The sequence below is a fragment of the Crocodylus siamensis genome, chromosome 11 (genome assembly GCF_052110815.1).
Source record: "Crocodylus siamensis isolate JL-2025a chromosome 11, ASM5211081v1, whole genome shotgun sequence".
Classification (NCBI taxonomy): Eukaryota; Metazoa; Chordata; order Crocodylia; family Crocodylidae; genus Crocodylus; species Crocodylus siamensis.
In genome coordinates this window covers 10,842,070-10,868,343 of record NC_143405.1, presented here as the reverse complement: position 1 = coordinate 10,868,343, position 26,274 = coordinate 10,842,070, and the positions used below count along the sequence as shown (strand labels likewise).

At 48.9% G+C, this 26,274-nt stretch overlaps 2 protein-coding genes across 2 annotated transcripts; both read left to right on the top strand.

Moving 5' to 3' along the window:
* The first annotated feature begins 5,791 nt into the window (after positions 1-5,791).
* Positions 5,792-12,242, top strand: LOC149855444 (alpha-1-acid glycoprotein 1-like). Its single transcript, XM_090022492.1, has 6 exons — positions 5,792-5,980; positions 7,721-7,863; positions 8,651-8,724; positions 9,278-9,379; positions 10,376-10,476; positions 11,830-12,242. Exons 1-6 carry the CDS (start codon positions 5,867-5,869, stop codon positions 11,911-11,913), a joined length of 618 nt encoding a protein of 205 aa, XP_089878618.1. The 5' UTR covers positions 5,792-5,866; the 3' UTR covers positions 11,914-12,242.
* A 1,267-nt stretch (positions 12,243-13,509) lies between these two features.
* LOC149855443 (alpha-1-acid glycoprotein 2-like) lies at positions 13,510-20,249 on the top strand. The gene is made up of 6 exons (XM_090022554.1): positions 13,510-13,703; positions 14,981-15,123; positions 16,586-16,659; positions 17,030-17,131; positions 18,584-18,684; positions 19,837-20,249. The coding sequence occupies exons 1-6, from the start codon at positions 13,590-13,592 to the stop codon at positions 19,918-19,920; spliced, it is 618 nt and encodes a 205-aa protein (XP_089878680.1). The 5' UTR covers positions 13,510-13,589; the 3' UTR covers positions 19,921-20,249.
* The last annotated feature ends 6,025 nt before the right edge of the window (positions 20,250-26,274 follow it).

The window sequence follows — 26,274 nt, the reverse complement described above, 5'->3', positions numbered from 1 at the left end:
TCCCATATCAAGCACAGGGAGGAGCAAGCAGATGCTGTGGCTCTCACTCTGGCCCTGAGCCAGAGTCAGGGCCAGGGTCAGACCCACAGCACCTTCCTGCCTCCCTCGCCCCACCCCACTTCCCCACTGCAGCTTCTACAATGCAGTGCATTGCCTGCCCAGAGGATCAGCAGCGCCAGCACTGTTGCAGGGCCAGGCAAGGGCTGAGCTTCCCTGTGCTGCGCTCCAGGACAGAGAAACCTGAGCAACATCTGACAGTAAAAGGGGAAGGGGGGTGCGGGGAGCAGGTGACAGGAAGGATGCAGAGGGAAGAAGTAAGCAGGGAAAAAGGGCCACCTGATCTCCCCCTTGTTTTCCCTCCTGTAGCAGTAGGGGGAGGGAGTCAAGCTGCCCTCTAAGTCTAATACTTGGATTCTATACCTGGAAAATTATAACAAATTTATACATTTTCCATATATAGAATCTAACTATTGGGGGGGGGTCATCTTCTATTCAGGGTCATCCTATAAAACTGAGTAAATATGGGAATAAAAGAGCTAAAATGCTATTCTTCTTTAGGAATAGGAGACAAAACGATTTGGTTAGTTCATCAGCAAGAGACCAGAGGGAAGTTTAAATAGCCTATAAATTCTGACCAAGGGGGAAATCCCTTATTTCACATTAAAACCACAGATCAATAAACATGGACCTTGTATGCAATGAACTTAACCTTTTTATCTGCAAAAGTCATCTCTCCTTGCTTCATCCTTAGCAAACAGAGTATTACATAAACGAATCTAAGAATATATGGAGACATACAGGAAGCCACAGATTTTCAGCTACAAATACCTAGAAATAGGGTAAAAATAGTTCCTGGTTTGGCCAGCACAGTCCCAGATTTCATAGGCCATCCCAGCATCCAGGTCAGTTAGTGAAAAATTAAACAAGAGCCCCAGAATCAGCCATCTAATATGATCCTTTCTTTCTCCACTGCAGAGGAGGGTGTGACAGAGACTGGCCTTAGGGAAATGGCACCCTGGCCAAACTTGTATTTTGGTGCACACCCCGGCCCCCCAAGTCAGTGCCAATGCTTCAGGCAGAGGCAGGCAGAAAGGGACACGAGGTGCAGTCCAGCAGCAAGACAGAGCGGCATGTAGTGCCAGGCAGGCACCGCTGCTGCTGTGTGGGAGCAAGATGGATGCATTGGAGCAGGCGACTCCCAGCCCCCGTGTGCTCAGCCCAGATCCTCGCAAGCGGTGGCTGAAGGCAAGGGCTGGGCTGGGCTGGGCTGGGCACCACTCCAGTACGCCTGCCTTGCTCCAGCACAGCATCATCAGGACCTGCCTGCCTGGCACACCAGGCTGCTCTGCCTCTACAGCTTCAAGGACACTGATAATGTCAGTGTTGAAAAAGGGATATCACTCTCAGGTGAGTAAACCCCATCCCAAAACTGAGAACCCCGTTCCCCATCTGCCTAGGTCCTTGCATAGACTTGATCATCACAGTATCCACACGTCTTACAAAAATAACAGGAAATCGCTACATTACCCTATGAGGCCAAAAGCTTTGATTATTCCTGCTTTGTAGGAGAGACACCAAGGATTGCTTCCAGGCTCCATCTGTCCGACTCTGGCCCATGTTTCTCTTCCCCATGCACCTGCCCCCTAACCTCCAACCCCACTCTTTCCTCCCCTCTGCTCCTCCAGAAATGGTTCAGAGACAGAAGAAAGAGACAGTAGCTACCCAATCCTTTTAGGTTTCCTCAAAGCTTGGTGTGTGCACCCAGTCATTAGCAAGGCCTCAACAGAAGATTGATTGGGGTCAACTGTCATGTCTGGAGTTTTACTAATTAATATGAATGGAAAGGTCTTGATTCTCAAGACCCACTGGAAACCATCACTCTCCAGCCCCGCCAAATCCCAGACACGTTTCATTCATGAGAAAAGTCTCCTCTCATACTACCATGGAAGAAAGATGGTAAAGAAAAGAGCCTAGAAGTGGAGAAAACTGAGGAATGCAGGACGGGAGATTTTTTTTTTTAACCTCTCATGCACACTAGCGGAGATATAGTTACATGCACACTTTACTGAGGGGCTGATTAATTAGCTCTGTAGCAAAGCCTCACCATATACATGCGCATCCATATTAGCGTGCACTATATTAATTAACTCAACTGTAGGATAGTAGTGTCCAGGACAAATGCTGTCCTATAGCAGAGTAATTATGTGCACTAAAACGCATGTACAGACAGTGACTAGGGCAGGCTAGGGCACAAAGACGCACACTTGCCTTGGTGAGGGGCGGGCTGCGGCACATTAAGCCAGGGCGGAGCAGCCCCAGGCCTCCAGTAAGATGGGGCTGCTCTGCCCAAGCTCATTGCGCTGCGCTCCTGGGAGTACGTATAAACACGGCGCCAAGGAGTGATGAACTCCAGCGTGAACTGTGCCAGCGTGTATTCCCACATGCTAATTACACAAGGAGATGCTCCCAGGGAGATTTTCTCTGTACGGCTCCCTAAAAAACAGCTGGTTATCAGTACAGTAGCAAAGGCATACTACAAGGTCAGCTCCAGAGAGCAAACTAGCTCACCAAATACTAGGGCAACAGGAAGGGTGGTTTCCCTAAATGTATAATGTAACAAACTTACTAAAACAGGACAGGAACACACCACACTTGCTCTATACCATATCCCTCCCGGAAAGCCCCCTTTGCTCTAAGTTCAGGCTTTCTCAGCCAGAGGTCTGTGTTTTATCCTTTGTTGTTGTGAAGGTCTTGGGCAGAACCTACCTGCAGCCCTGGCCCGTCTTAAAATACCTTTATGAAAGATTTCTGCTTTTCGCATTTCCTCTTCAGTAACAGCTCGGTCCCAAAACGTGAGCAAGGAACAACTGGAAGAATTCAAAGCTTGAGTGGCCTGCCTTGGATTGACCGAAGACGACATGTACTATTCGATAGCAGAGGTACCGAGTGGACAGTGATTCCAATGCTATTTGCTAACCCCCTTTCAAACCACAGAAACATCCATAGGAGCCAGACCAGAAATGAATGCTCAACCCTTGTCTCTCAAAAAAAGGCTGAATATGATTAGGGGGAGTCCAGAATGCTAAACTGGCCAGCACAGCATGTGCTTGACTGAACCGAAGCAGAACTGTTCAGCTTCCCGTCATACGGTCCCCCTGTGATAACCACTGTGGAGCTCCTCCATTCACTTGCATAGTGTGTGTGTGTGTGTGTGGTGGGGAGCGTGTTGTACAACAGGAGTCTCTAGGACAGCTGTGCCTCTGAACTTCCAGGGGTAAGACTGGGGGACAAGTGAGATGGGCCCCAGCGGCCAGGATGAGATTAGCAGTGAGTGTGCTACTCGTTAGGAAAAAGAAAGAAGAAAACCCGACAGCAGGACAGGGAGTGGAGTGAGAGCACCTGGAGCTCGGGAGACTCTTTGCCCATGCAACACTGAAGACTTGGGGTCCAAAACTTGCTGTCCACACACTGCTGCCCTGCTCTAGTGGGGAGAAGCTCACTGAACACTGCCCTGGTGGGCAATGGGAGCCTTCCCCCCCCCCCCCAGGTCCAAACCCTTTGGTTTCTGTTCTTAGGGGCCTTCAACCTCCAGGTTCACCAATGTATGTCTGCCACGATTACATGACAATCAATTGTCACTAGAGTGAACTTCCGCAGAGCAAAGCCTGAGAGCCATCAAGATGCGGAGTCAGACTCTGCAGTGCCCGTGGCCAAACATGTTCCAGCCCTCTCCCATAACTGCTGAGGCACCTCTTTCTCCCACATGTCTGTCGTAGGTGCTGCCAGCCCATAACAGGTTAATGGGAGGCCGCTGCAAACCCCTCCAGGCAAAACTGCAGCACTTCCCTCTTGCAATTTCCCCTCTCCTGGTATAGACTCTTCTGCCTCCCCAGCTTCTCCCCCCACAGCCTGCTGGAGACAACTTCTGCAACCCTTTCAGTGTGAGAGAATGAAAATGAAGGATTTTAAGCCACACAATAATAAATGCAAGCTTTACAGGACATAAACCCTGCAATCCCAAAACAGCATTTTACACAAGACTGACATTTCACCCTTCCCTGTCTGCACAGGCCATATGTCCCCTGGAAGATGATGATGGTGACAAGAAGCATCCCAGCAAAGAGGAGCCAACACTGGACTCAACAGCAGGGTAATCCACATTTTACAGCTACACTGCCCTCCCACAATGGACATCAGCACAAAATCTTTTTTCCTCCCTAGTCTTGCATTAAAGCTCACCCCTCCTCTCAAATCTTTTCACGTGGACCGTTGGGCACCGTTTCCCAACACTGATGTTTGATTTGCACTGGATCTTTAAACTTCAAAGCAGGCTCTGCGCTGCCGGCCACATTCAGCAGCTGCTTTGTTCTCACACTTCACACGGACTCTTACACGAGAAGCGCACGTGCTCCGCTCCTTCCTCAAGAATTATGCTTTTGTTCTTCGTGCCTTATTGTAAGATAAAGGTCAAGGTGACTCAGAGTAACTAGGTCCAGCGTGTCTGACAACCCTATGCTAGGCTCTTGCTGTTTTCTAAAGCTGGGCATTGCAATCCCCAGAAACCAGAGCATCTCCATCAACATTTAACAGAGCTGAAGACTAAAAATCAGATCTTTACCCCAGTGGCATCATTGTGCTTCAGCACAAATCACTGGTTAGTGACCATGCCCTTCAAAGCCTGCAGCATCTCCGTGATGGTCATTGGGAGACCTCTAATTTTCTTGCGTAGCAAAAAGGATGTGGAAGAGGCCGGGCACAGATCAAACATTAAAGCCCTGTTATGAACCAAGCGAGTTGCTATTCTTGCTGTTCGCTACCACCTGCCCTTTCACCTCTGCTCCCCTACACAGGCACTTGGCACTGCAGGGACAGTGAACCTCCCTGGGGGGCCTGATCCCACTTCCTTTACATGGCAAAGGAAACGCTCCTTTCTTTTGGTTGCAGCAGGACCCAGAGCGAGCCCCAGCACTTCAGCCCCTGACAAATCAGCCAAGAGAGGAGGTGAGGAAGGGAACTGCTGACTCCAGGATGCTTTCGCTTCACTCTGTGCACTCTCAGCATCTCTCGTCCTCACCCAGGGGACAGAAATGGAAAAGAAACCAATCCATGTGTTCAGGACATATACAAATCTTGGCATTAAAACTAATGGTTGGCTTCAGACTAGGGCTTGTTCCTACAAACATCACCCTGGAAAGCCACACAAACCACCTCAGCTGTGCTCTCATGCAAAACACCTCCAGGATCAGAGCATACTGAAGGCTAAAGGGATCCTACAAGAAAGGGTATCACAACCAAGTGTTGGGGGGGCATCATTGCACTCCCACTGTGTCTCACAGTTTTAGGGAAAATCCACATTTGACCCTTATTAAGACAAGGACAGACTCCACATGGACAATCACAACCTGTACTCAGAGTGCAACCTACTTCATTTGAAGTACAAGTCAAGACTATCCTTATAACAACTGTAATGGAAACATAATCAAGGTCAATGTGAACAGAAAAAAAAATATAACCGTAACAAAATTATTTGTCATCAGCTCTCTGGGTGATGCATAGGAACGGGTTCTAAGTTTCAAGCGATGGAAAAATACCCGTGTCCTCACCAGTACACAAAACACAAATACATACACTACGACTCAGGGAACAATGAACTTAGTGATTTATCTACAAAGGTCACCTTCCCTTGCTTCATCCATAAGCAAACAGAGTATTACAGTAAGTAATCCAAACATTTGGGGCACAGTTGGGAAAGCACAGATTTTCAGCTACAAATACCTCTAAATACTGCTAAATATCTCCATTCAGTCAAGCAGCTTCAGGCAGTGACTTTGACTCTCCTGCTTCTCACCACCCTTCAGTAGAAACCATGGCACTGGCCTGCGTTGCTCTTCTTCTTGGCTTGGCCCATCTCCTCAGTGCTAAACCTCTGGACTGTGAGCCTCTTGTTCCAGAAACTCTTGATAATGCTACCATTTCTAAGGTAAGAAAAGCCCTTCTCTGAAGGGCCACATTTCTGCCAGCTGTTCTCTACACAGGACATGCGGACTGTGTGTGGGGAAGACTATTTAGTACGTGGTCTGAGATATTTAAGCATGGACAAGAGGACCATTTAGCAGACCCAAACAATGACAATCTGCTCACCTAGATCCCAGAACACCAATGCAGGCGGTGCAGCTGTGACCCTGCCCAGAGAGACTAGATAGGTAGCCACGTACTTGCCAGACCCCGACTCCACATCCCTTGGCCAACCTCGGATTCCCCCCGGAGAACGTTTTCTAGTGCATTGCCCAACCCCTGCTTTATGTTTCCCAACCAAAGGAAGCTCCAGGTCACATGCCAATCCCAAAAAACAGGCAATACAACTTTCAGCCCACACAGCAACCTCTTCCTCTTGATTCTTCTTGTTCACAAGATCTCCACTAAGTTTCCCATTGACGTACAGTCACTAGCTGGTGAAGTCACATGAAGGAAACAAGAGGCATGGGGTGGTGCCAGCTGGCAGAAGACCTCCCCCACCCACATGCACCACATCACAGCCCTGCTATCACCAGGGCTCCTTTTTCCTGGGAGGGTAAGGCTAGGATTCAGAGAGATCTCAAGGAATTGGGGGGTTGAACCAAAAGAAATCTCATGAGATTCAATAAGGAGAATTGCAAACTCCTGCACTTAGGACAGAACGAACAATCCAGCGCACCAGTACCCGCTGGGGACTGACCGACTAGGCACCAGGTCTGCAGAAAACGACCTGAAGATTACAGTGGACAATAAGCTGAATATAGGCTAATGGCATAATGGGCTGTATTAGTAGGAGCTTTGCCAGCAGGTCACGGGAAGTAAGTATTCCCCTGTATTCAGCACAGTGGAGTACTTTGTCCAGTTTTGGGCCTCCCACTTGGGAAAGGATGTGGCTAATTGGAGAGTCCAGCAGAGGGCAATGAAAATGGTTATGGGGCTGGGGCACATGACTTGTGAGGACAAGCTGAGAAAAGAAGACTGAGAGGAATTTAATAGCCTTCAACTCCCTGCAGGCTGGCTCCAAAGAGGATGGAGCTGGCGGTGGCAGATGACAGAACAAGGAGCTATGGTCTCAAGTTGTAGCAAGGGAAGTTTAGGTCAGATATTAGAAGAAAAGGGTTCTCACTAGGAGGGTAGTAAAGCACTGGAACAGGCTACCCAGAGTGGTGGTAGAACCTCAATTCATGAAGGTTTTTACAACATGGCTAAAAAAAGCCTGGGCCAGGATGATAGAGTTGGGGATGGTCCTACTTCAAGTGCGGGGTTGGACCAGATGACTCCGGAGGTCCCTTCTAATCCTAATTTTCTATGATTCTATACAGATGAGGGGGGTTTCTGCAGAGGGTACAGTTGCAAACAGGGCTCTCATAAAATAAGCAGCAGGTTGTAGTTTTGACAGTTTAATCCTCTGTCAAGGAAAGTTTTCCCTCCACACCCTAGCGAAGACTAACAGCACCGGGCATAAGAAAAGCATGATCAAAGGAAACCAAACGTTACCCAGAAAGGGTCCAATGTAGACTAAAATCTTCAGAGTGGACCTGTCTTTCTGTGTGCCTACACAAAGTCTACCCACTTGTTTCTCCCAACTGGGATCATTATGTGCCAGCGTAATGCAAACAAGCACAAGGTGAATGTGCACACACCTCAGGGCTTCTGTGTATCCCCTAAAAATTCATGTCTTTCTCTCCTCGCCTCACTTCCATAGGTGCTGGGGAAATGGTTCTACATTGCTGGGGCTTCACAGTACAAACCTCACCAGAAGGAAATGGAAGCGCTAAAGAACGCTTATTATTTCTTCTACCCGGGCAAACACGAAGATAAGCTCCAAGTCACACAAGTCATAAGATTGTAAGAGCAATAACACGGGCCCATCCAACACCCTTAGTGACGTCTAACTATTTATACTAACATTTTCCCTGAATAGGTGCAGGCTGTAAGGGATTCTCATTGTCACTGTTAACTAAAACTAGAGATCCCTTTTGCTTATATTGCCTCGAGGTCCCTGACCACATTCAAGCAGCCAGCGGGGCGTATCATGCCCATGTCGTCCACTAGAAGTAACTCCACTTCTCTGGGTCCCCGATCAGCCAAGCCTTGGGCTCTGCTGTAATCCCACCTGAGTGTTTCTGATATGTAAGGTGCATGCTCTGTGTCAGGAGACGGGCCTGAGCTCTCAAGGCCTCTCAGCACTGCATCAAACGCTCCGAGCAAGAGCACGTACCCGTGCTGGTCCGGAACAGACATCTGAGCTCAAATAACCTGAAACGACCCAATTTATTTGGGGGAAGAGGGGCAGGCTATTAATGTTTTATGCACTCAAAAAGGCCATGTGCCATGCTCTCCTCAGTGCAGGCAGGTAGTTCACATGGGCTAAAAGCAGAACGTAACCTAGAAAGCCATAGAGCAGAGGGAGGCAAGTATTTCGGGTGGAGGGCCGCTTACTGAGTTTTGGCAAGCCATTGTGGGCCGCATGGCAGGCACCCAGGGGCAGGTAAATATTAATTTTCTAAATTTCTTAGGGACCCACAGGCTGGAGAGAATGGCCTGGAGGGCCGCATCCAGCCCACATTTTGCCCACCCCTGCCATAGAGCATCACCCTTCAGTGGTTAACCTCTCTGCTCTTTTTCCGTTTAGCAATGAGACTTGCATTGTGGACAAGGACAGTTATGTCACAATAGACAGAAGCAATTCAACAATGACAATAAAAGGTAACAACCCAAAGATTTTAGGGGGAAAAGCAAAAGGCATCTGACATCCCAAAGAGAGCCTAGATTCAGGCTGAGAGAAGAAAAGTGCACTGGTTACTTCTCCCAGGCATATTAACTCCCCATTTCCACCATGCATTTATCGATCCCACAGCAGAGTGCTGCAAGTCATCCGAACCCAGAGAGCAGGAAATAATTTCTAGCCTTTTGCAATATTCTAATGACAAAGCATTCGTCTGCCTCTCTCTGGCCATCTACTCACCCAGTCATGGCCCAAGGGGGAAAATTTCTACATCGAGTACATCAATACCACTGCCACATGACCATCGTGGTACCAGCTAACACACATTTCATCAAGGTTTAGCCTGCTAGCGCTAACGGGGTTGATGCAGCCACAACAGTCTGTCCAGCCGTGCTTAAACATGAGCTTGTACGCCCACGTGAACTGTGCCCTGTACATGTGAAGGCAGCATCTCTAATCACAGACAACAGGCAAAAGGCCCTGCAGGTTTATGTCATACTCCTTCACTGTTCCCTAATACCCGTTTTCCTGAAGGGCCTCGTGAAAATGGCACAGGACAACTCCTCAAGAGCAACTTCGAGGACAGTTTGATAATGTACCACATTCAAAAAGCTGAACAAGGAATATCTCTCTCAGGTGAGTAAACCCCATCCCAAATATGGGAAGCCCTTCCCCATCTGTCTAGGTCCTAGCACAGACTCGATCACCACGGTATCCGCACATCTTACAAAAATAACAGGAATTTGTCACACTATCCCATGAGATAAACAGGTTTGATTATTCCTGTTTTGTAGATGAGACACCAAGGATTGGTGCCAGGCTCTGTCTGTCTGGCTCTGGCCCAGTCACGTACTCTGCCCTGTGTCTCTCTTCCCCAAGCACCAGCACCCTAAAATTCAACCCCACCCTTCCTTCTCCTCTGCTCCTCCTCCAAAAAGGACTCCAAAACCAGGGGAAGAGAGGGACAGTAGCTACCCAATCCATTTAGGACTGCACCTGATTTCTTCAAAGCTTGATGCGAGTGCCCAATAGTTAGCAAAGCCCCAACAAAAGCTTTGGGGTCAACTGTTATGTCTGGAGATTTAATGTTCAATAGGAAGGAAAGACTTTTGAGTCTCAAGATGCACTGTAAACCATCAGTCTCCAGCCCTGCCAACTCCCAGCGAAGTTTCATAGACAAGTCTCCTCTCCTACCTCCTCTGTCGCAGCTGTAAAGGAGAGCGCAGAAGTGGAGAAAACGGAGGGAAGCAGGATGGGAGACTTTTCTAACACTCATGCAGGATAGAGGGAGAGTCTCTCCATACTACCCCCAAGACAACAGCTGCTGAAGTGCACAGTAGCAAGGACATAGAACAAGGTCAGCAACAAAGAGCACAACTAGCTCACCAAGTACAAGGGTACAGGAAGGGTGGTTTTCCTAAGTTTTGTGCTACACTACATACACAGATGTTTCCCAACACTTCCTGAAAAGCCCCCTTTGCTCTAAGCTCAAACTTTAGAAGCAAGAGGTCTGGAGTTTTATCCTTTGTTGTTGTGAAGCTCTCAAGGCTGAACCTACGTACAGCCCTGGCCCTTCTTAAAATAGGCCTGTATAAGGGCTTCGGCTATTTCCAATTTCCTCTTCAATAACAGCTCGGTCCCAAAACGTGAGCAAAGAACAACTGGAAGAATTCAAAGCTCGAGCGGCCTGCCTTGGATTTACCGAAGACGACACGTACTACACAATAGCAGAGGTACCAAGTGGACAGTGATTCCAATGCTATTTGCTAACCCCCTTTCAAACCACAGAAACATCCATAGGAGCTGGACCAGAAATGAATGCTCAAAGTTTGTCCCTCAAAAACAGCTTAAAAATCATTAGGGGGAGCCCAGAATGCTAAACTGGCCAGCACAGCATGTGCTTGACTGAACCGAAGCAGAACTGCTCAGCTTCCCGTCATACGGTCCCCCTGTGATAACCACTGTGGAGCTCCTCCGTTCACTTGCATAGTGTGTGGGGGGGGAGGGAAGGGGGGAGAGGGTTGTACAACAGGAGTCTCTAGGACAGCTGTGCCTCTGAACTTCCAGGGGTAAGACTGGGGGACAAGTGAGATGGACCCCAGCGGCCAGGATAAGATTAGCAGTGAGTGTGCTACTCGTTAGGAAAAAGAAGCAGGGAGTGGAGTGAGAGCACCTAGAGCTCTGCAGACTCTTTGCCCATGCAACACTGAAGACTTGGGGTCCAAAACTTGCTGTCCACACACTGCTGCCCTGCTCTAGTGGGGAGAAGCTCACTGAACACTGCCCTGGTGGGCAATGGGAGCCTGCCCCCCGCCCCCTTTGGTTTCTGTTCTTAGGGTGCCTCAGCCTCCAGGTTCACCAATATATTTCTGCCATGATTCCATGACAATCAATTGTCACTAGAGTGAACTTCCGCAGAGCAAAGCCTGAGAGCCACCAAGACCATAGGTGACTGGGGAGGAGGGCACATGCCCCCTGACAGGGATGTCCCTGCCGTCAACACCGCTGGCAGTGTCTGCGGGTGCTCACCAGTTCCATCCCCACCACTGGCAGTGTCTGCACATGCTCACCAGCTCCATTGCTGCAGACTCTGCCAGCAAGGTCTGCAGATGCTCACCAGTCCCATCCCTGCTGCCACTGCCACTTCTGCGGGTGCCCCCCCAGACTCAGGAGGCACCAGTCTCCCATGACCAAGACACGGAGTCAGGCTCTGCAGTGCCGGTGGCCAGACACGTTCCAGCCCTCTCCCATGACTGCTGAGGCACCTCTTTCTCCCACATGTCTGTCGTAGGTGCTGCCAGCCCAGATCAGCTTGATGGTAGGAAACTGCAAACCCCTCCAGGCAAAAATGCAGCAGTTTCCTCTTGCGATCTCCCCTCTCCTGGTACAGACTCTTCTGCCTCCCCAGATACCCCCCCACACAGCCTGCTGGAGACAACTTCTCCAGCCCTTTCAGTGTGTGAGAATGAAAATGAAGGATGTTAAGCCACCCAAGAATAAGTACAAGCTTTACAGGACATGAACCCTGCAATCCCAAAACAGCATTTTACACAAGACTGACATTTCACCCTTCCCTGTCTGCACAGGCTATATGTCCCCTGGAAGACGACAACGGTGACAAGAAGCACCCCAGCAAAGAGGAGCCAACAGTGGAGCCCACAGCAGGGTAATCCACATTTCACAGCTACGCTGCCCTCCCACAATGGATGTCAGGACCAAAACTTTTTTCCGCCACTAGTTTCTCCACAAAAGCTCACCTCTCCTCTCAAATCTCTTCATGCGTTCCCTTGGGCACCGTTTCCCAACACTGATGTTTGCTTTGCACTGGACCTTTAAACTTCAAAGCAGGCTTTGCGCTGCCAGCCACATCAGCAGCTGTTTTGTTCTCACACTTCACACGGACTCTTACACGAGAAGCGCACGTGCTCCGCTCCTTCCTCAAGAATTATACTTTTGTTCTTCTTGTCTTACTCTAAAATAAAGGTCAAGCTGACTCAGAGTGACTAGATGCAATGTGTCTAACAACCCTATGCCAGGCTCTTGCTGTTTTCTAAAGCCAGGCATTGCAATCCCCAGAAACCGGAGCATCTTCACCAACCAGAGCATGTCCATCTACATTTAACAGAGCTGAAGACTAAAAATCAGACCTTTACCACAGTGGCATCACTGTGCTTCAGCACAAATCACTGTTTAGCGACCATGCCTTTCAAAGCCTGCAGTGCCGTCGTGAGGGTCAATGGGAGACCTCTAATTTTCTTGCTTAGTAAAAAGGAGATGGAAGAGGCTTGGCATGGATCAAAATTACAGCCCAACATGAAGCAAGCAAGCTGCTATTCTGGCTGTTCACTACAACCTGGCCTTTCACCTCTGCTCCCCTACACAGGCACTTGGCACTGCAGGGACAGTGAACCTCCCTGGGGGGCCTGATCCCACTTCCTTTACACGGCAAAGGAAACGCTCCTTTCTTTTGGTTGCAGCAGGACCCAGAGCGAGCCCCAGCACTTCAGCCCCTAACAAATCAGCCAAGAGAGGAGGTGAGGAAGGCAACTGCTGACTCCACCCTGTGCTCTCTCAGCATCTCTCATCATTGACAAACTTGGCTTTAAAAGTAATGGTTGGCTTCAGACTAGGGCTTGTTCCTATAAACATCCTAGGAAAGCCTCACAAAACACCTTATCTGTGCCCTCATGCAAAACATCTGTAGGATCAGAGCATATTGTAGGTTAAAGGGATCCTACAAAAATGGGTATCACAACCAGGAGGGGGTGGGCCAGGGGAGTGCATCCTGGGGCTCCCACTGTGCATCCAAGCTTTAGGGAAAATCCACATTTCACCTTTTTTAGGTCAACGACAGCCTCCACATGGACCAGACCAAACATAGCCTGTACTCAGAGTGCTGTCCACGTGCATTTGAAGTACAAATCAACACTATGCTTATAACAACTGTAATGGAAACATAATCAAGGTCAATGTGAACAGAAAAAAATATAACTGTAACAAAATTATTTGTCATCAGCTCTCTGGGTGATGCATAGGAACGGGTTCTAAGTTTCAAGCGATGGAAAAATACCCATGTCCTCACCAGTACACAAAACACAAATACATACACTATGACTCAGGGAACAATGAACTTAGTGATTTATCTACAAAGGTCACCTTCCCTTGCTTCATCCATAAGCAAACAGAGTATTACAGTAACTAATCCAAATATTTGGGGCACATTTGGGAAATCACAGATTTTCAGCTACAAATACCTCTAAATACTGCTAAATATCTCCATTCAGTCAAGCAGCTTCAGGCAGTGGCTTTGACTCTCCTGCTTCTCACCACCCTTCAGATAGAAACCATGGCACTGGCCTGCGTTGCTCTTCTTCTTGGCTTGGCCCATCTCCTCAGTGCTAAACCTCTGGACTGTGAGCCTCTTGTTCCAGAAACTCTTGATAATGCTACCATTTCTAAGGTAAGAAAGCCCTTCTCTGAAGGGCCACATTTCTGCCAGCTGTTCTCTACACAGGACATGCGGACTGTGTGTGGGGAAGACTATTTAGTACATGGTCTGAGATATTTAAGCATGGACAAGAGGACCATTTAGCAGACCCAAACAATGACAATCTGCTCACCTAGATCCCAGAACACCAATGCAGGCGGTGCAGCTGTGACCCTGCCCAGAGAGACTAGATAGGTAGCCATGTACTTGCCAGACCCCGACTCCACATCCCTTGGCCAACCTCGGATTCCCCCCGGAGAACGTTTTCTAGTGCATTGCCCAAACCCTGCTTTATGTTTCCCAACCAAAGGAAGCTCCAGGTCACATGCCAATCCCAAAAAACAGGCAATACAACTTTCAGCCCACACAGCAACCTCTTCCTCTTGATACTTCTTGTTCGCAAGATCTCCACAGAGTTTCCCCACCCCAGCTGTGCACCACATCACAGCCCTGCTACCACCAGGGCTCCCTTTCCCTCCAACACTTCACTTCTCTGCCACTTGCCTTTACAGCCCTTCCCTGCTCTGCCTCTATCTTTTCTCTTTTGGAGCAGTGTGTTTCACCAGCTTGCCTCCCTGCCTGCTACCCCTGCTACCTCTGGTTCCCCTTCCCAGGCCATCACTCCAGAAGAGCGCATGCTAATGGGTGCATGGAGGGGTGTCCATAGTTGTCATCCAAACAAGACCTAAGCACTGTGCAAGCAATGTCAAGAAGCCTGGCACAGCCAGTGGAGCCTGCGTCCCTGTGCACATGGCCTGCTCCCTCAGGCAGGTACATAAGGGGAAAGGAAGACAAGGTGGGCTACCTCAGGGAGCTTCCACCTTTTTTCCCTAGAAACAAGGCAGATCATCTGTGGTGTGGGGGTATGAGGTGGGTGTTCTCCTGCACAGAGTAAAGTTGCAAACAGGGCTCTGATGAAATAAGCAGCAGGTTGTAGTTGTGACAGTTTAATCCTTTGTCAAGAGAAGTTTTAACTCAACACCCTAGCAAAGACTAACAGCACCGGGCATAAGAAAAGCATGATCAAAACAAACCAAACGTTATCCAAAAAGGCTCCAATGTAGATTAAGAGCACCAGGACGGACCTGTCCTGTGTGCCTACCCCGAGCGTTCCCACTTTCGTCCTAGCTGGGATCATGATGTGCTTGTGCTTGTGTAATGCAAACAAGCAAAAGGTGAATACACACAGAGCACAAGGCTTTTGTGCATCTCCTGATAATGCATTTCTTTCTCTCGCCTCATTTTCATAGGTGCTGGGGAAATGGTTCTACATTGCTGGGGCTTCACACTACAGACCTCAACAGGCGGAAATGGAAATGATGAAGAACGTTTATTTTTTCTTTTATCCGGGCAAACACGAAGATGAGCTCCAAGTCACACAAGTCATAAGATTGTAAGAACAATAACACGGGCCCGTCCAACACCCTTAGTTACGTCTAACTATTTATACTAATATTTTCCCTGAATAGGTGCAGGCTGTAAGGGATTCTCATTGTCCCTGTCACCAGAACTAGAGATCCCTTTCACATAATTGGTCTCAAGGCCACATTTAGGCAGCCAGGGAATGTGTCATGCTCATGTAGTCCACTAGCAGGAGCTGCACTTGAAGACTATCCTAGTTCCAGCTCTCCTTCACAGCCCCTTTCCATCAGGACGGTCCCTGATCCTCCAAGCCTTGGCTTCTACCGTAAACCCTCTGAGCATTTCTGGTGTGCAAAGTGCATGCCCTGTGTCAGGGGAGGGCCCTGAGCTCTCCAGGGCTGTGAACACCTCTTAGAAAGAGCATGTACCTGTGCAGATCAGGAACAGAACAGAGCTCACATAACCTGAAACTCCAGGATTTATTTTGGGGGGTGGACTATTAACGTTTTATCATAGGATCATCAAAAGTTAGGGTTAGAAGGGACCTCAGGAGGTCATCTACTCCAACCCCCTGCTCAAAGCAGGACGAGCCCCAGCTGTCATCCCAGCCAAAGCTGTCTAACCGGGTTGGATGGAGCTTCCACCACCTCTCTGGGTGACCTGTTCCAGTCTTTTACTATCCTCCTAGTGAAAAAATACTTCCTAATATCTAACCTAAACCTCTCTTGCGGCAACTTGAGACCGTTGCTCCTCCTCCTCTCAGCTGCCACCACTGAGCACAGTCCAGCTCCGTCCTCTTTGTTACCCACTTCAGGCAGATGAAGGCTGCTATTAAGTCCCCTCTTAGTCTCCTCTTCTCCAGACAAAATAAGTCCAGTTCCTTCAGTCTTTCCTTAGAAGTCATGTCCCTCAGCCCCTCATGATTTTTGTTGCCCTCTGCTAGACTCTCTCCAACCTGTCCACATTGTTTCTGTAGTGGGGAGCCCAAAACTGAACACAGTACTCCAGATGTGGCCTTACCAATGCTGAATAATCACTTCCCTCAACATGCTGGCAACGCACCGACCAGTGCAGCCCCATGTGCCATTAGCCTTTCTTGGCAACAACACTGCTGGCTCATATTCAGCTTATTGTCCACTGTAACTCCCAGGCCCTTTTCTGCAAAGCTGCTGCGCAGACAGTCAGCCCCCAGCCTGTCCTGGTGCATGGGATTGTTCTGTCCTAGTGCAGGACTTCGTACTTGTCCTTGTTGAACCTCATGAGATTTCTTTTTGCCCAATCCTTCCATTTGTCCATGTCACTCTGAATCCTAGCCCTACCCACCAGCATATCTACTACTCCCCACAAAGTTGTATGCATTCATAAAGGCTACATGTCATGCTCGCCTTGATGCAGGAAGGTAGCTCACATTAGCTCATAGCAGAATTTAACCGAGAAAGATATGGAGCATCACCCTTCAGTGGTTAACCCATGTTTGCTCTTTTCCTATTTAGTAATGAGAGTTGCATTGTGGACAAGAATAGCTATATCACAATTGACAGAAGCAATTCTACCATGAAAATTCAAGGTACGTATCCAAGATGCAAGGGGGTGAAGCAGAAATCATCTGGCATCCAAAAAAGAGGCTGGGTTTAAGTCGAGAGCAGAAAAGTGCACTGGTTACTTCTCCCAGGCATTTAAAATCCCCATCCCCACCATGCCTCTCTCAATCCCACAGCAGAGGGCTACAAGCAACAGAATCAGGTAGCAGGAAATAGTCCAAGCCACTTGCAACATTGTTATGACAAAGCATTCATCTGCCTCTCTCGAGCTGTCTAGGTCCATATAAACTGAGCTATATACATCTAGAGACAGCATCTCATAGACAACAGGCAAAAGGCTCAGCACGTTTATGTCATAATACTCCACTGTTTCCCTAAATACCTGTTTTCCTGAAGGGTCTTATGTAAATGACACAGTGCAACTCCTCAACAGCAGCTTTGAGGACAGTCTGACAACTTACCACGTTCAACAGGTTGAAAAAGGGATTACACTCTCAGGTGAGTAAACCCCATCCCAAAACTGAGAACCCCGTTCCTCATCTGCCTAGGTCCTTGCATAGACTTGATCATCACAGTATCCACACGTCTTACAAAAAATAACAGGAAATCGCTACAATACCCCATGAGGCCAAAAGCTTTGATTATTCCTGTTTTGTAGGAGAGACACCAAGGATTGCTTCCAGGCTCCATCTGTCCGACTCTGGCCCAGTCCCTTACTCTAGCCCATGTCTCTCTTCCCCAAGCGCCTGCCCCCTAACCTCCAACCCCACTCTTTCCTCCCCTCTGCTCCTCCAGAAATGGTTCGGAGACAGAAGAAAGAGACAGTAGCTACCCAATCCTTTTAGGTTTCCTCAAAGCTTGGTGTGTGCACCCAATCATTAGCAAGGCCTCAACAGAAGATTGATTGGGGTCAACTGTCATGTCTGGAGTTTTACTAATTAATATGAATGGAAAGGTCTTGATCCTCAAGACCCACTGGAAACCATCACTCTCCAGCCCCGCTAACTCCCAGACATGTTTCATTCATGAGAAAAGTCTCCTCTCATACTACCATGGAAGAAAGATGGTAAAGAAAAGAGCCTAGAAGTGGAGAAAACTGAGGAATGCAGGACGGGAGATTTTTTTTTTTTTAACCTCTCAGGCACACTAGCGGAGATATAGTTACATGCACACTTTACTGAGGGGCTGATTAATTAGCTCTGCAGCAAAGCCTCACCATATACATGCGCATCCATATTAGCGTGCACTATATTAATTAACTCAACTGTAGGATAGTAGTGTCCAGGACAAATGCTGTCCTATAGCAGAGTAATTATGTGCACTAAAACGCATGTACAGACAGTGACTAGGGCAGGCTAGGGCACAAAGACGCACACTTGCCTTGGTGAGGGGCGGGCTGCGGCACATTAAGCCAGGGCGGAGCAGCCCCAGGCCTCCAGTAAGATGGGGCTGCTCTGCCCAAGCTCATTGTGCTGCGCTCCTGGGAGTACGTATAAACACGGCGCCAAGGAGTGATGAACTCCAGCGTGAACTGTGCCAGCGTGTATTCCCACATGCTAATTACACAAGGAGATGCTCCCAGGGAGATTTTCTCTGTACGGCTCCCTAAAAAACAGCTGGTTATCAGTACAGTAGCAAAGGCATACTACAAGGTCAGCTCCAGAGAGCAAACTAGCTCACCAAATACTAGGGCAACAGGAAGGGTGGTTTCCCTAAATGTATAATGTAACAAACTTACTAAAACAGGACAGGAACACACCACACTTGCTCTATACCATATACCTCCCGGAAAGCCCCCTTTGCTCTAAGTTCAGGCTTTCTCAGCCAGAGGTCTGTGTTTTATCCTTTGTTGTTGTGAAGGTCTTGGGCAGAACCTACCTGCAGCCCTGGCCCGTCTTAAAATACCTTTATGAAAGATTTCTGCTTTTCGCATTTCCTCTTCAATAACAGCTCGGTCCCAAAACGTGAGCAAAGAACAACTGGAAGAATTCAAAGCTCGAGTGGCCTGCCTTGGATTGACCGAAGACGACATGTACTATGCGATAGCAGAGGTACCGAGTGGACAGTGATTCTCCGTTCGCTTACATAGTCGGGGGGGGGATGTTGTACAACAGGAGTCTCTAGGACAGCTGTGCCTCTGAACTTCCAGGGGTAAGACTGGGGGACAAGTGAGATGGGCCCCAGCGGCCAGGATGAGATTAGCAGTGAGTGTGCTACTCGTTAGGAAAAAGAAAGAAGAAAACCCGACAGCAGGACAGGGAGTGGAGTGAGAGCACCTGGAGCTCGGGAGACTCTTTGCCCATGCAACACTGAAGACTTGGGGTCCAAAACTTGCTGTCCACACACTGCTGCCCTGCTCTAGTGGGGAGAAGCTCACTGAACACTGCCCTGGTGGGCAATGGGAGCCTTCCCCCCGCCCCCCAGGTCCAAACCCTTTGGTTTCTGTTCTTAGGGGCCTTCAACCTCCAGGTTCACCAATGTATGTCTGCCACGATTACATGACAATCAATTGTCACTAGAGTGAACTTCCGCAGAGCAAAGCCTGAGAGCCACCAAGACCATAGGTGACTGGGGGGGAGGGCACATGCCCCCTGACAGGGATGTCCCTGCCGTCAACACCACTGGCAGTGTCTGCGGGTGCTCACCAGTTCCATCCCCACCACTGGCAGTGTCTGCACATGCTCACCAGCTCCATTGCTGCAGACACTGCCAGCAGGGTCTGCAGATGCTCACCAGTCCCATCCCTGCTGCCACTGCCAGCTTCTGCGGGTGCCCCCCCAGACTCAGGAAGCACCAGTCTCCCATGACCAAGACACGGAGTCAGGCTCTGCAGTGCCGGTGGCCAGACACGTTCCAGCCCTCTCCCATGACTGCTGAGGCACCTCTTTCTCCCACATGTCTGTCGTAGGTGCTGCCAGCCCAGATCAGCTTAATGGTAGGAAACTGCAAACCCCTCCAGGCAAAAATGCAGCAGTTCCCTCTTGCGATCTCCCCTCTCCTGGTACAGACTCTTCTGCCTCCCCAGATACGCCCCCACACAGCCTGCTGGAGACAACTTCTCCAGCCCTTTCAGTGTGAGAGAATGAAAATAAAGGATGTTAAACCACCCAAGCATAAGTACAAGCTTTACAGGACATGAACCCTGCAATCCCAAAACAGCATTTTACACAAGACTGACATTTCACCCTTCCCTGTCTGCACAGGCTATATGTCCCCTGGAAGACGACAACGGTGACAAGAAGCACCCCAGCAAAGAGGAGCCAACAGTGGAGCCCACAGCAGGGTAATCCACATTTCACAGCTACGCTGCCCTCCCACAATGGATGTCAGGACCAAAACTTTTTTCCGCCACTAGTTTCTCCACAAAAGCTCACCTCTCCTCTCAAATCTCTTCACGTGGTCCCTTGGGCACCGTTTCCCAACACTGATGTTTTCTTTGCACTGGACCTTTAAACTTCAAAGCAGGCTCTGCGCTGCCGGCCACATCAGCAGCTGTTTTGTTCTCACACTTCACACGGACTCTTACATGAGAAGCGCACGTGCTCCGCTCCTTCCTCAAGAATTATGCTTTTGTTCTTCATGCCTTACTCTAAAATAAAGGTCAAGTTAACTCAAAGTACTGGGTCTCACAACCTAGGCCAGGCATCTACTGTTTTATGAAGCCGGGCATTGCAATCCCCAGAAACTAGAGCATGTCCATTCTCCATTTAACAGGGCTGAAGACTAAAAGAATCAGACCTTTACCCCAGTGGCATCATTGTGCTTCAGGACAAATCACTAGTTCATGGCGATGCCCTTCAAAGCCTGCAGCACCTCTGTGCTGGCCAATAGGAGACATCTAATTTTCTTGTATAACATCTGCAAAGCTCATCTGGCTGCAAGCCAAGTGGGTGAGCTGTGCTTAAGAGTTCTGCAAGAAATAACTTTGCAGAGGGTGCATAACCTTTTACCAGATAGGAAGGTATGCAGTGCACAGTGCATTCTTTTTACTGGAGTGTTTAAGTTGCGACCAGACCCGCACTGCAAACCAGGGATTCTGACTGGCTGCTACTGAGCTATAAAAGCTGAGGGAGGGAAACAGAGGAAAAAAAAGAAGAGAGACTCAGAGGAGGGAAAGGAGGAGTACACTCCAGTCCCGGAGAGAGGGGCGCAGACTCAGGTCAAGCCAGGGGAGACCCGAACTGAAACATGCCCAGGGAGCAGGCGTCAGGATGGGGAAGAGCCTGTGTCATCTCACAAGAAGCTGATTCCCCACCAAATTTGGAGGTGTGCAACGAAGGACACAGGTGTCAAGGAAAAAAATGAGGGGTTGGTAAGCAATGCTGATAGGCTTGCTGGTGGCGGGAGAAGCAGCAGAGCCCTTAAAATGTTAATGACCAGGCTGTGAGTTGTGTCTGACTAAGACACTGGGGTGAAATCCAAGCTAGGAAGGCTCGAGCCACAGAGTCAGAGACCTGCAGAGGGAAACCCCTGTCTGAGGGTGGATGTGGTGGGAGGGGGAGGCAGCCCAGAGAAGGAGTGGGCTGAGAGAAAACAAACCAGCATGGGTGTGTGAGGGGACACCTGATCACTAGTTTGCAGTAAGTGTATTTTCAGAAGGAAACTGGTCAAGAAAGCAATCTGCCAGTATAAGAAACAGAGCCCATTGTCTGCAGCAGTTGTTCAGAGCCTGTTTCACTGTGTTACCAGAAATGCTTAAAGGAGCTCACTTTCCCCAGAGCAGCAGAAGCCTCGCCTTCGCCGCCTACTGGTGGATCATTGTTAGAGCCGTGTTGCTATTTAGTGTAATGAAGTGGCTTGTCACAAGAAGGAAATCAATTGGGTTATGGGGGGAGGGGAACTTATGAGGTGAATTTAGTTACTCAGGTTGTTTAACACAAGTGGGACCACGCACTGCGCTGGAATTATCCACCTAATTTTGTAGTTGAAAACTTTATCTAAATTGTTAGTTTTGTTATTAACTATTGTGATTATATTTTTGTTTATTTTTTGCTGTACATAAACTGGTTGTGTATAATAAAGAATAGCGTGTCCATCGGGTTCAGAGCAAATTCCTGGGCAGTGAGGGTGAGGCACTCACCTCTCCACAGGACACCTCATGCAGTAGTCTGCCTGAGGGGCTCCCAGGGCAAGTGGCACCCTGAGGACCCAAAATCTGGTGCATCACCCAGTCTTAGCATGCCAGCATGGGTTACACTTGCGTAGCAAAAAGGAGATGGAAGAGGCTTGGCACAGATCAGAATTACAGCCCCAATATGAAGCAAGCAAGTTGCTATTCTTGCTGTTCGCTACCACCTGGCTGGTTTTCCTGCATTCACCTCTGCTCCCCCACGCAGGCACTTGGCACAGCAGCGGCACTGAAACTCCCTGGGGGGCCTGAGGAAGGCAAAGGAAACACTCCTTTCTTTTGGTCTCAGCAGGACCCAGAGCGAGCCCCAGCACTTCAACCTCTGAAATAATAGCCAAGAGAGGAGCTGGGAAGGGACCTGCCGACTCCAAGATGCTTCCCTTCACTCTGTGCTCTCTCAGCACCTCTCGTCCTCACCCAGGGGCAGAAATGGAAAGGAAACCAATCCATGTGTTCAGGACATTTGCAAACATTGGCTTTAAAACTAATGGTTGGCTTCACGGTAGGGCTCATTCCAACAAACATCCCAGGGAAGCCTCACAGAACTTTGGGGGAAAATCCACATTTCATCCCTTTTAGGACGACAGCCTCCACATGGAGCAGAGCAATCCCAGCCTGTACTCGGAGTGCTGTCCACTTGCATCTGAAATACAGTCAGCACTGTGCTTATACCAACTGTAATGGAAACGTAATCAAGGTCAACGTGAACAGAAAAACAAATAATTTTAGACAAAATTATTTATCTTCTGGGCGATGCATATAAATGGCTTCTAAGTTCCAAGCAATAGAAAAACACCTGCGTTCTCACCAATACACAAAACACAAGTCAATACGCTAGGACTTATGGAACCATGAACTTAGCGATTTATCTAGGAAGGTCACCTCCCCTTGCTTCATCCTTAAGCAAACAAGATAGAGGTCAAGCCATATACTCATGGCCAGAATACCTGAAATTACAGATGTATATAAATCCAGAAACCTGATCCAATGCAAGAAACTTTTGTCCAGGGATTTATTCTTTTGCTTCACAGCTGCCTTTGAACAGAAACCATGGCACTTGCCTGCATCGCCCTGGTTTTTGCTTTAGCCCATCTCCTCATTGCTAAATCATTGGAGTGAGAACCCCTAGGTCCTAAAGCTTTGGACAATGCTACAACTTCAAGGTAAGACCAGGGTTCGAATAATACTTTGATTCTTGTGGGGCGGGGGTGGGAAGGAGGGTCTGCAAAAAAACACTGGGCTGCCAATCATGATGCCATAATAAAACTGGAGACTCCACAGGTTAGGATTTTCAAATCTTATAGGAGGGCTCTCATCTCTTAGGTGGGGGGAGCTCAGCCCCCGCAAGCTCCCATGTAATTCAAACCCTGGGTAAGACAGACAACAGCAAAGGCTTGTTATTAGATAAATACTTGAATAGGATCATTTAGTCAAGGATGATGGTGTACTGAGCTGCATGTTGAACTAGATGAACTTCTGCAGTTCTATCCAGACCTACTTTTCTATGATTCAATAAAGAGTCTCATAAATGGGGACACTTGGATACCATTGTTTTGAGAGCACGAATGGGAGTAGCCCCATAAGTGTAAATGACTGAATGGGAAGAAAGATCATGATATGTAATGCCATGCAAATTAATACAACCCAATATGTGGGTGTCTGCATTGAGTGACACTGCTGTGACTGTCCATGCACGGCAGGCAGGACCCCGCCTTTAGCCAAATCAGGCTTGCTCCCTGCAAAACACTGCTTGCTGCTAGTGCTCCACGTGATGGGGTCTCCAGCTTTTGTGCCGCTTCCTAAAGAGCAGCTAACACAACTATCATTTCTCACAGCACCCTTTTGCTTTTGCTGCTCCTTGTGTGGGGATTTCCATTCAGGCTGTTTGAAGGAGAGTTAGTCGTGGGGGGGGGGGGGTCAGAGTTGAAGGGCACGCCACAAGGCCCACAACAAGTCGGTTTGTACAGAAGCTCGACATTTCCATAGAGGGCTGCTGGGTAGTAGGAAACCAAAAAGAGAGTACAACTCCATCACTCCCTGCTGTGGCCTCCCTTGGGCGCATGAACAGGAGGGGTGCAGCAGATGAAGGATGCATGCAGGGCAGCCGGTCCTGGCTGTCCAGTGCTTGCCACGCAGGTGCAGCTAGAACACAGGACTTGGAAACTCTCCTGAAGCCATAGTGGTGATTGGCAGACGACTTTTCGGAGCCCCAGTGTTGTGCCACGGTGCAAGTTCTCCTTCCCATTTCCTCTGGCACCTTCCTTTTCTGCCACTCATCCTTTGGGCCCTTCCCTGCCCTCCACTTTCTTTCTCTTTTTAACCAGCTTGTTTCCCCACCTGCTACCCACCCTAACTCTGATCCCCATCCCTCAGAAGACAGGGTACATATTCACTTTTATGGACTAACTAACTAAGATACATATCTTAGAGAATACAAGATTTCCTGGAGCCAAGTTCACTTCATCAGGTGCTGTGAGGACAGCATAGAGCAGAACATAAAGTGGAGGAAGTGGTCAGAACGAAATATGTAGGAAAGTGGGGAGGGAAGGGAGAGAAAAGCATACAAGCAAAGAACCCATGGGAAGAAAGGAGTCGCAAAAGCTCACTCAAGTTACAAGCTAAGAAACTGTAGCTCTTGTTTAAGCTTACTTGACACAGTCCAGTTTGTGTATTTTTTATTCCACAATTTCCTGTTCAAACGGGTTTTAAAAGTTTTTCTACAAACAACAATCCTGACATCAGCAACAGTGTCCAGTAGGGCTTTGCAAAGCTTCAGGTGGCAATTCAATTCAGAGGAGATTCGGCCCAATTCGGTGGCCAAATCTCCAAATCCAAATTGAATCAGGGGACCAGTTAAAAGGTTTAAATCGATTCAAAGCTCTCCTAATCTCTGAATCTTCAGAAAAGGCTTCAGTGATTTGGGCAGTCCCCCACGGCTGCAGCAGGCAGCTGGACCCAGACTCGGAGCTGGTAAGTGGGGGGGGGGGCTGGGACCACTTTAACCTCTGTTCTGTGGTGGATTAATGCACTTTAACCTCTGTGCAGGGGTGGATTAATGCATGGGCCTGGACCTGGGGGCTCCAGCGACAGCACAGCCCAGGCAGACATCCTGGCTGCAAGCGCCTCCTCCCCTCTGGCTGGGCCAGAACCAGGGCCAGGGGCTAAGGGCAGGCGTGGGGCTTCCTGCAGGTGATGGCAGCTTCCCGGAGCAGTCTGCTGCGAGGAGGCCCCATGGGCAGCCCCACTGCTGCTCCCTGCCATCTGCGGGAGGCCACCAGCACCACTGGGACAGGACGGGACAGCCCCATCTTGCCCTGCCCAGGCCAGCAGACAGGCAGGAGGGCAGCCAGGGTTGGAGCTCCCCCCAAGTTGGCGCCAGTCCTGGCACCAACCCCAGCCCCGGCCCATCCCGCGGTGCTGAAGGACTGCAGCTCTGGCTGCGCGACACCCGTCGAGCGGAAGGACCAAGCTGGGGCGGGGGCTGCCTTCACCTCAGCAGTGCTTGTGCTGCCTGGCTTGCCCCGGACACGCGGAGGAGGCCCGGTGGACCCAGCTGCAGCCCCCTGGCAGGCACAGAGGGAGCCTGCCCTCACCTGGTGGGGAGCCTCCAATTTTCTGTTCGCCCAGGGCCCCAGTAAATCTTCATCCACCGCTGGTTCCATGTTGTCCTTTCACACCACCTGATGAAGTGAACTTGAGCTCATGACGTATTTACACATTGGTTCCGAGGCCCACATAGGCTGAGCCTGTTTCACCTAAACACAGTGCCCCCATTTGCAAACTATGAGCAAAAAAGCCCAGCTCCAGTGAGTTGGAGAAAATACTCTAACTACACCCTACACAAGCATCTGTTTTCTTCAAGGTCATGATACAAATTCCACCATCTGGCTTTTGAAAGGCAGCTCAAAAGAAATTTTGATGCTACCTGTTTGATGCTAGGTGGTAGCAGCACATAGCTTTGAAGTACATGGCCATGAGTTAGCGATTGTCCTATGTACTGTAATAGTGCATAACAGTGGCAGTGGAGGAAAGGTGTGGATTTTTTTAAAGTAAAAATTTACTATTTTTAATTGTAGAAATTCCATCCAGGAAAAGTGCACACCAACTGCAGGTGCTTCCTCAGCCTGATGAAGGGCTTTTAAACCCAAAAGCTTGCTAAGAAAAAAAATTTCAACTATTTAAGTTGGTCTAATAAAAGATACCAGATTCACCCAAAGAACCCTGTCTGCCTATGTCCTTAGACCACACGGCTACAGCCTACGCCCCTGACTTTTAAATAAGAAGCACATGTACTCATCTCTTCCCAATGAAGCCACCTTGGTTCTCTCTTCTCTTAATCTAAAGTAAAAATAAAACTGACTGAAGGTAGCTGGTTCCTGTGTGTCTGAGAAATGCATATCAAGTTCTTGCTCTTTCTTGTTTTAAAGTAAAAGCTGTTGCGCAGATAGTTGCTCCTCTAAACCACTCCCACAAGGCCCAGAAGCCTGAATATCTTCATCTGACCTGTAACGTA

Excerpts from the sequence above, each read along its gene's own strand:
- LOC149855443 (XM_090022554.1), top strand. The coding sequence starts at position 13,590 with ATGGCACTGGCCTGCGTTGCTCTTCTTCTTGGCTTGGCCCATCTCCTC. Across the intron at positions 16,660-17,029 it reads TTCTACCATGAAAATTCAAG|GGTCTTATGTAAATGACACA; the intron begins GTACGTATCCAA and ends GTTTTCCTGAAG. Across the intron at positions 18,685-19,836 it reads TGTACTATGCGATAGCAGAG|GCTATATGTCCCCTGGAAGA; the intron begins GTACCGAGTGGA and ends CTGTCTGCACAG.
- LOC149855444 (XM_090022492.1), top strand. The coding sequence starts at position 5,867 with ATGGCACTGGCCTGCGTTGCTCTTCTTCTTGGCTTGGCCCATCTCCTC. Across the intron at positions 7,864-8,650 it reads GTCACACAAGTCATAAGATT|CAATGAGACTTGCATTGTGG; the intron begins GTAAGAGCAATA and ends TTTTCCGTTTAG. Across the intron at positions 8,725-9,277 it reads TTCAACAATGACAATAAAAG|GGCCTCGTGAAAATGGCACA; the intron begins GTAACAACCCAA and ends GTTTTCCTGAAG.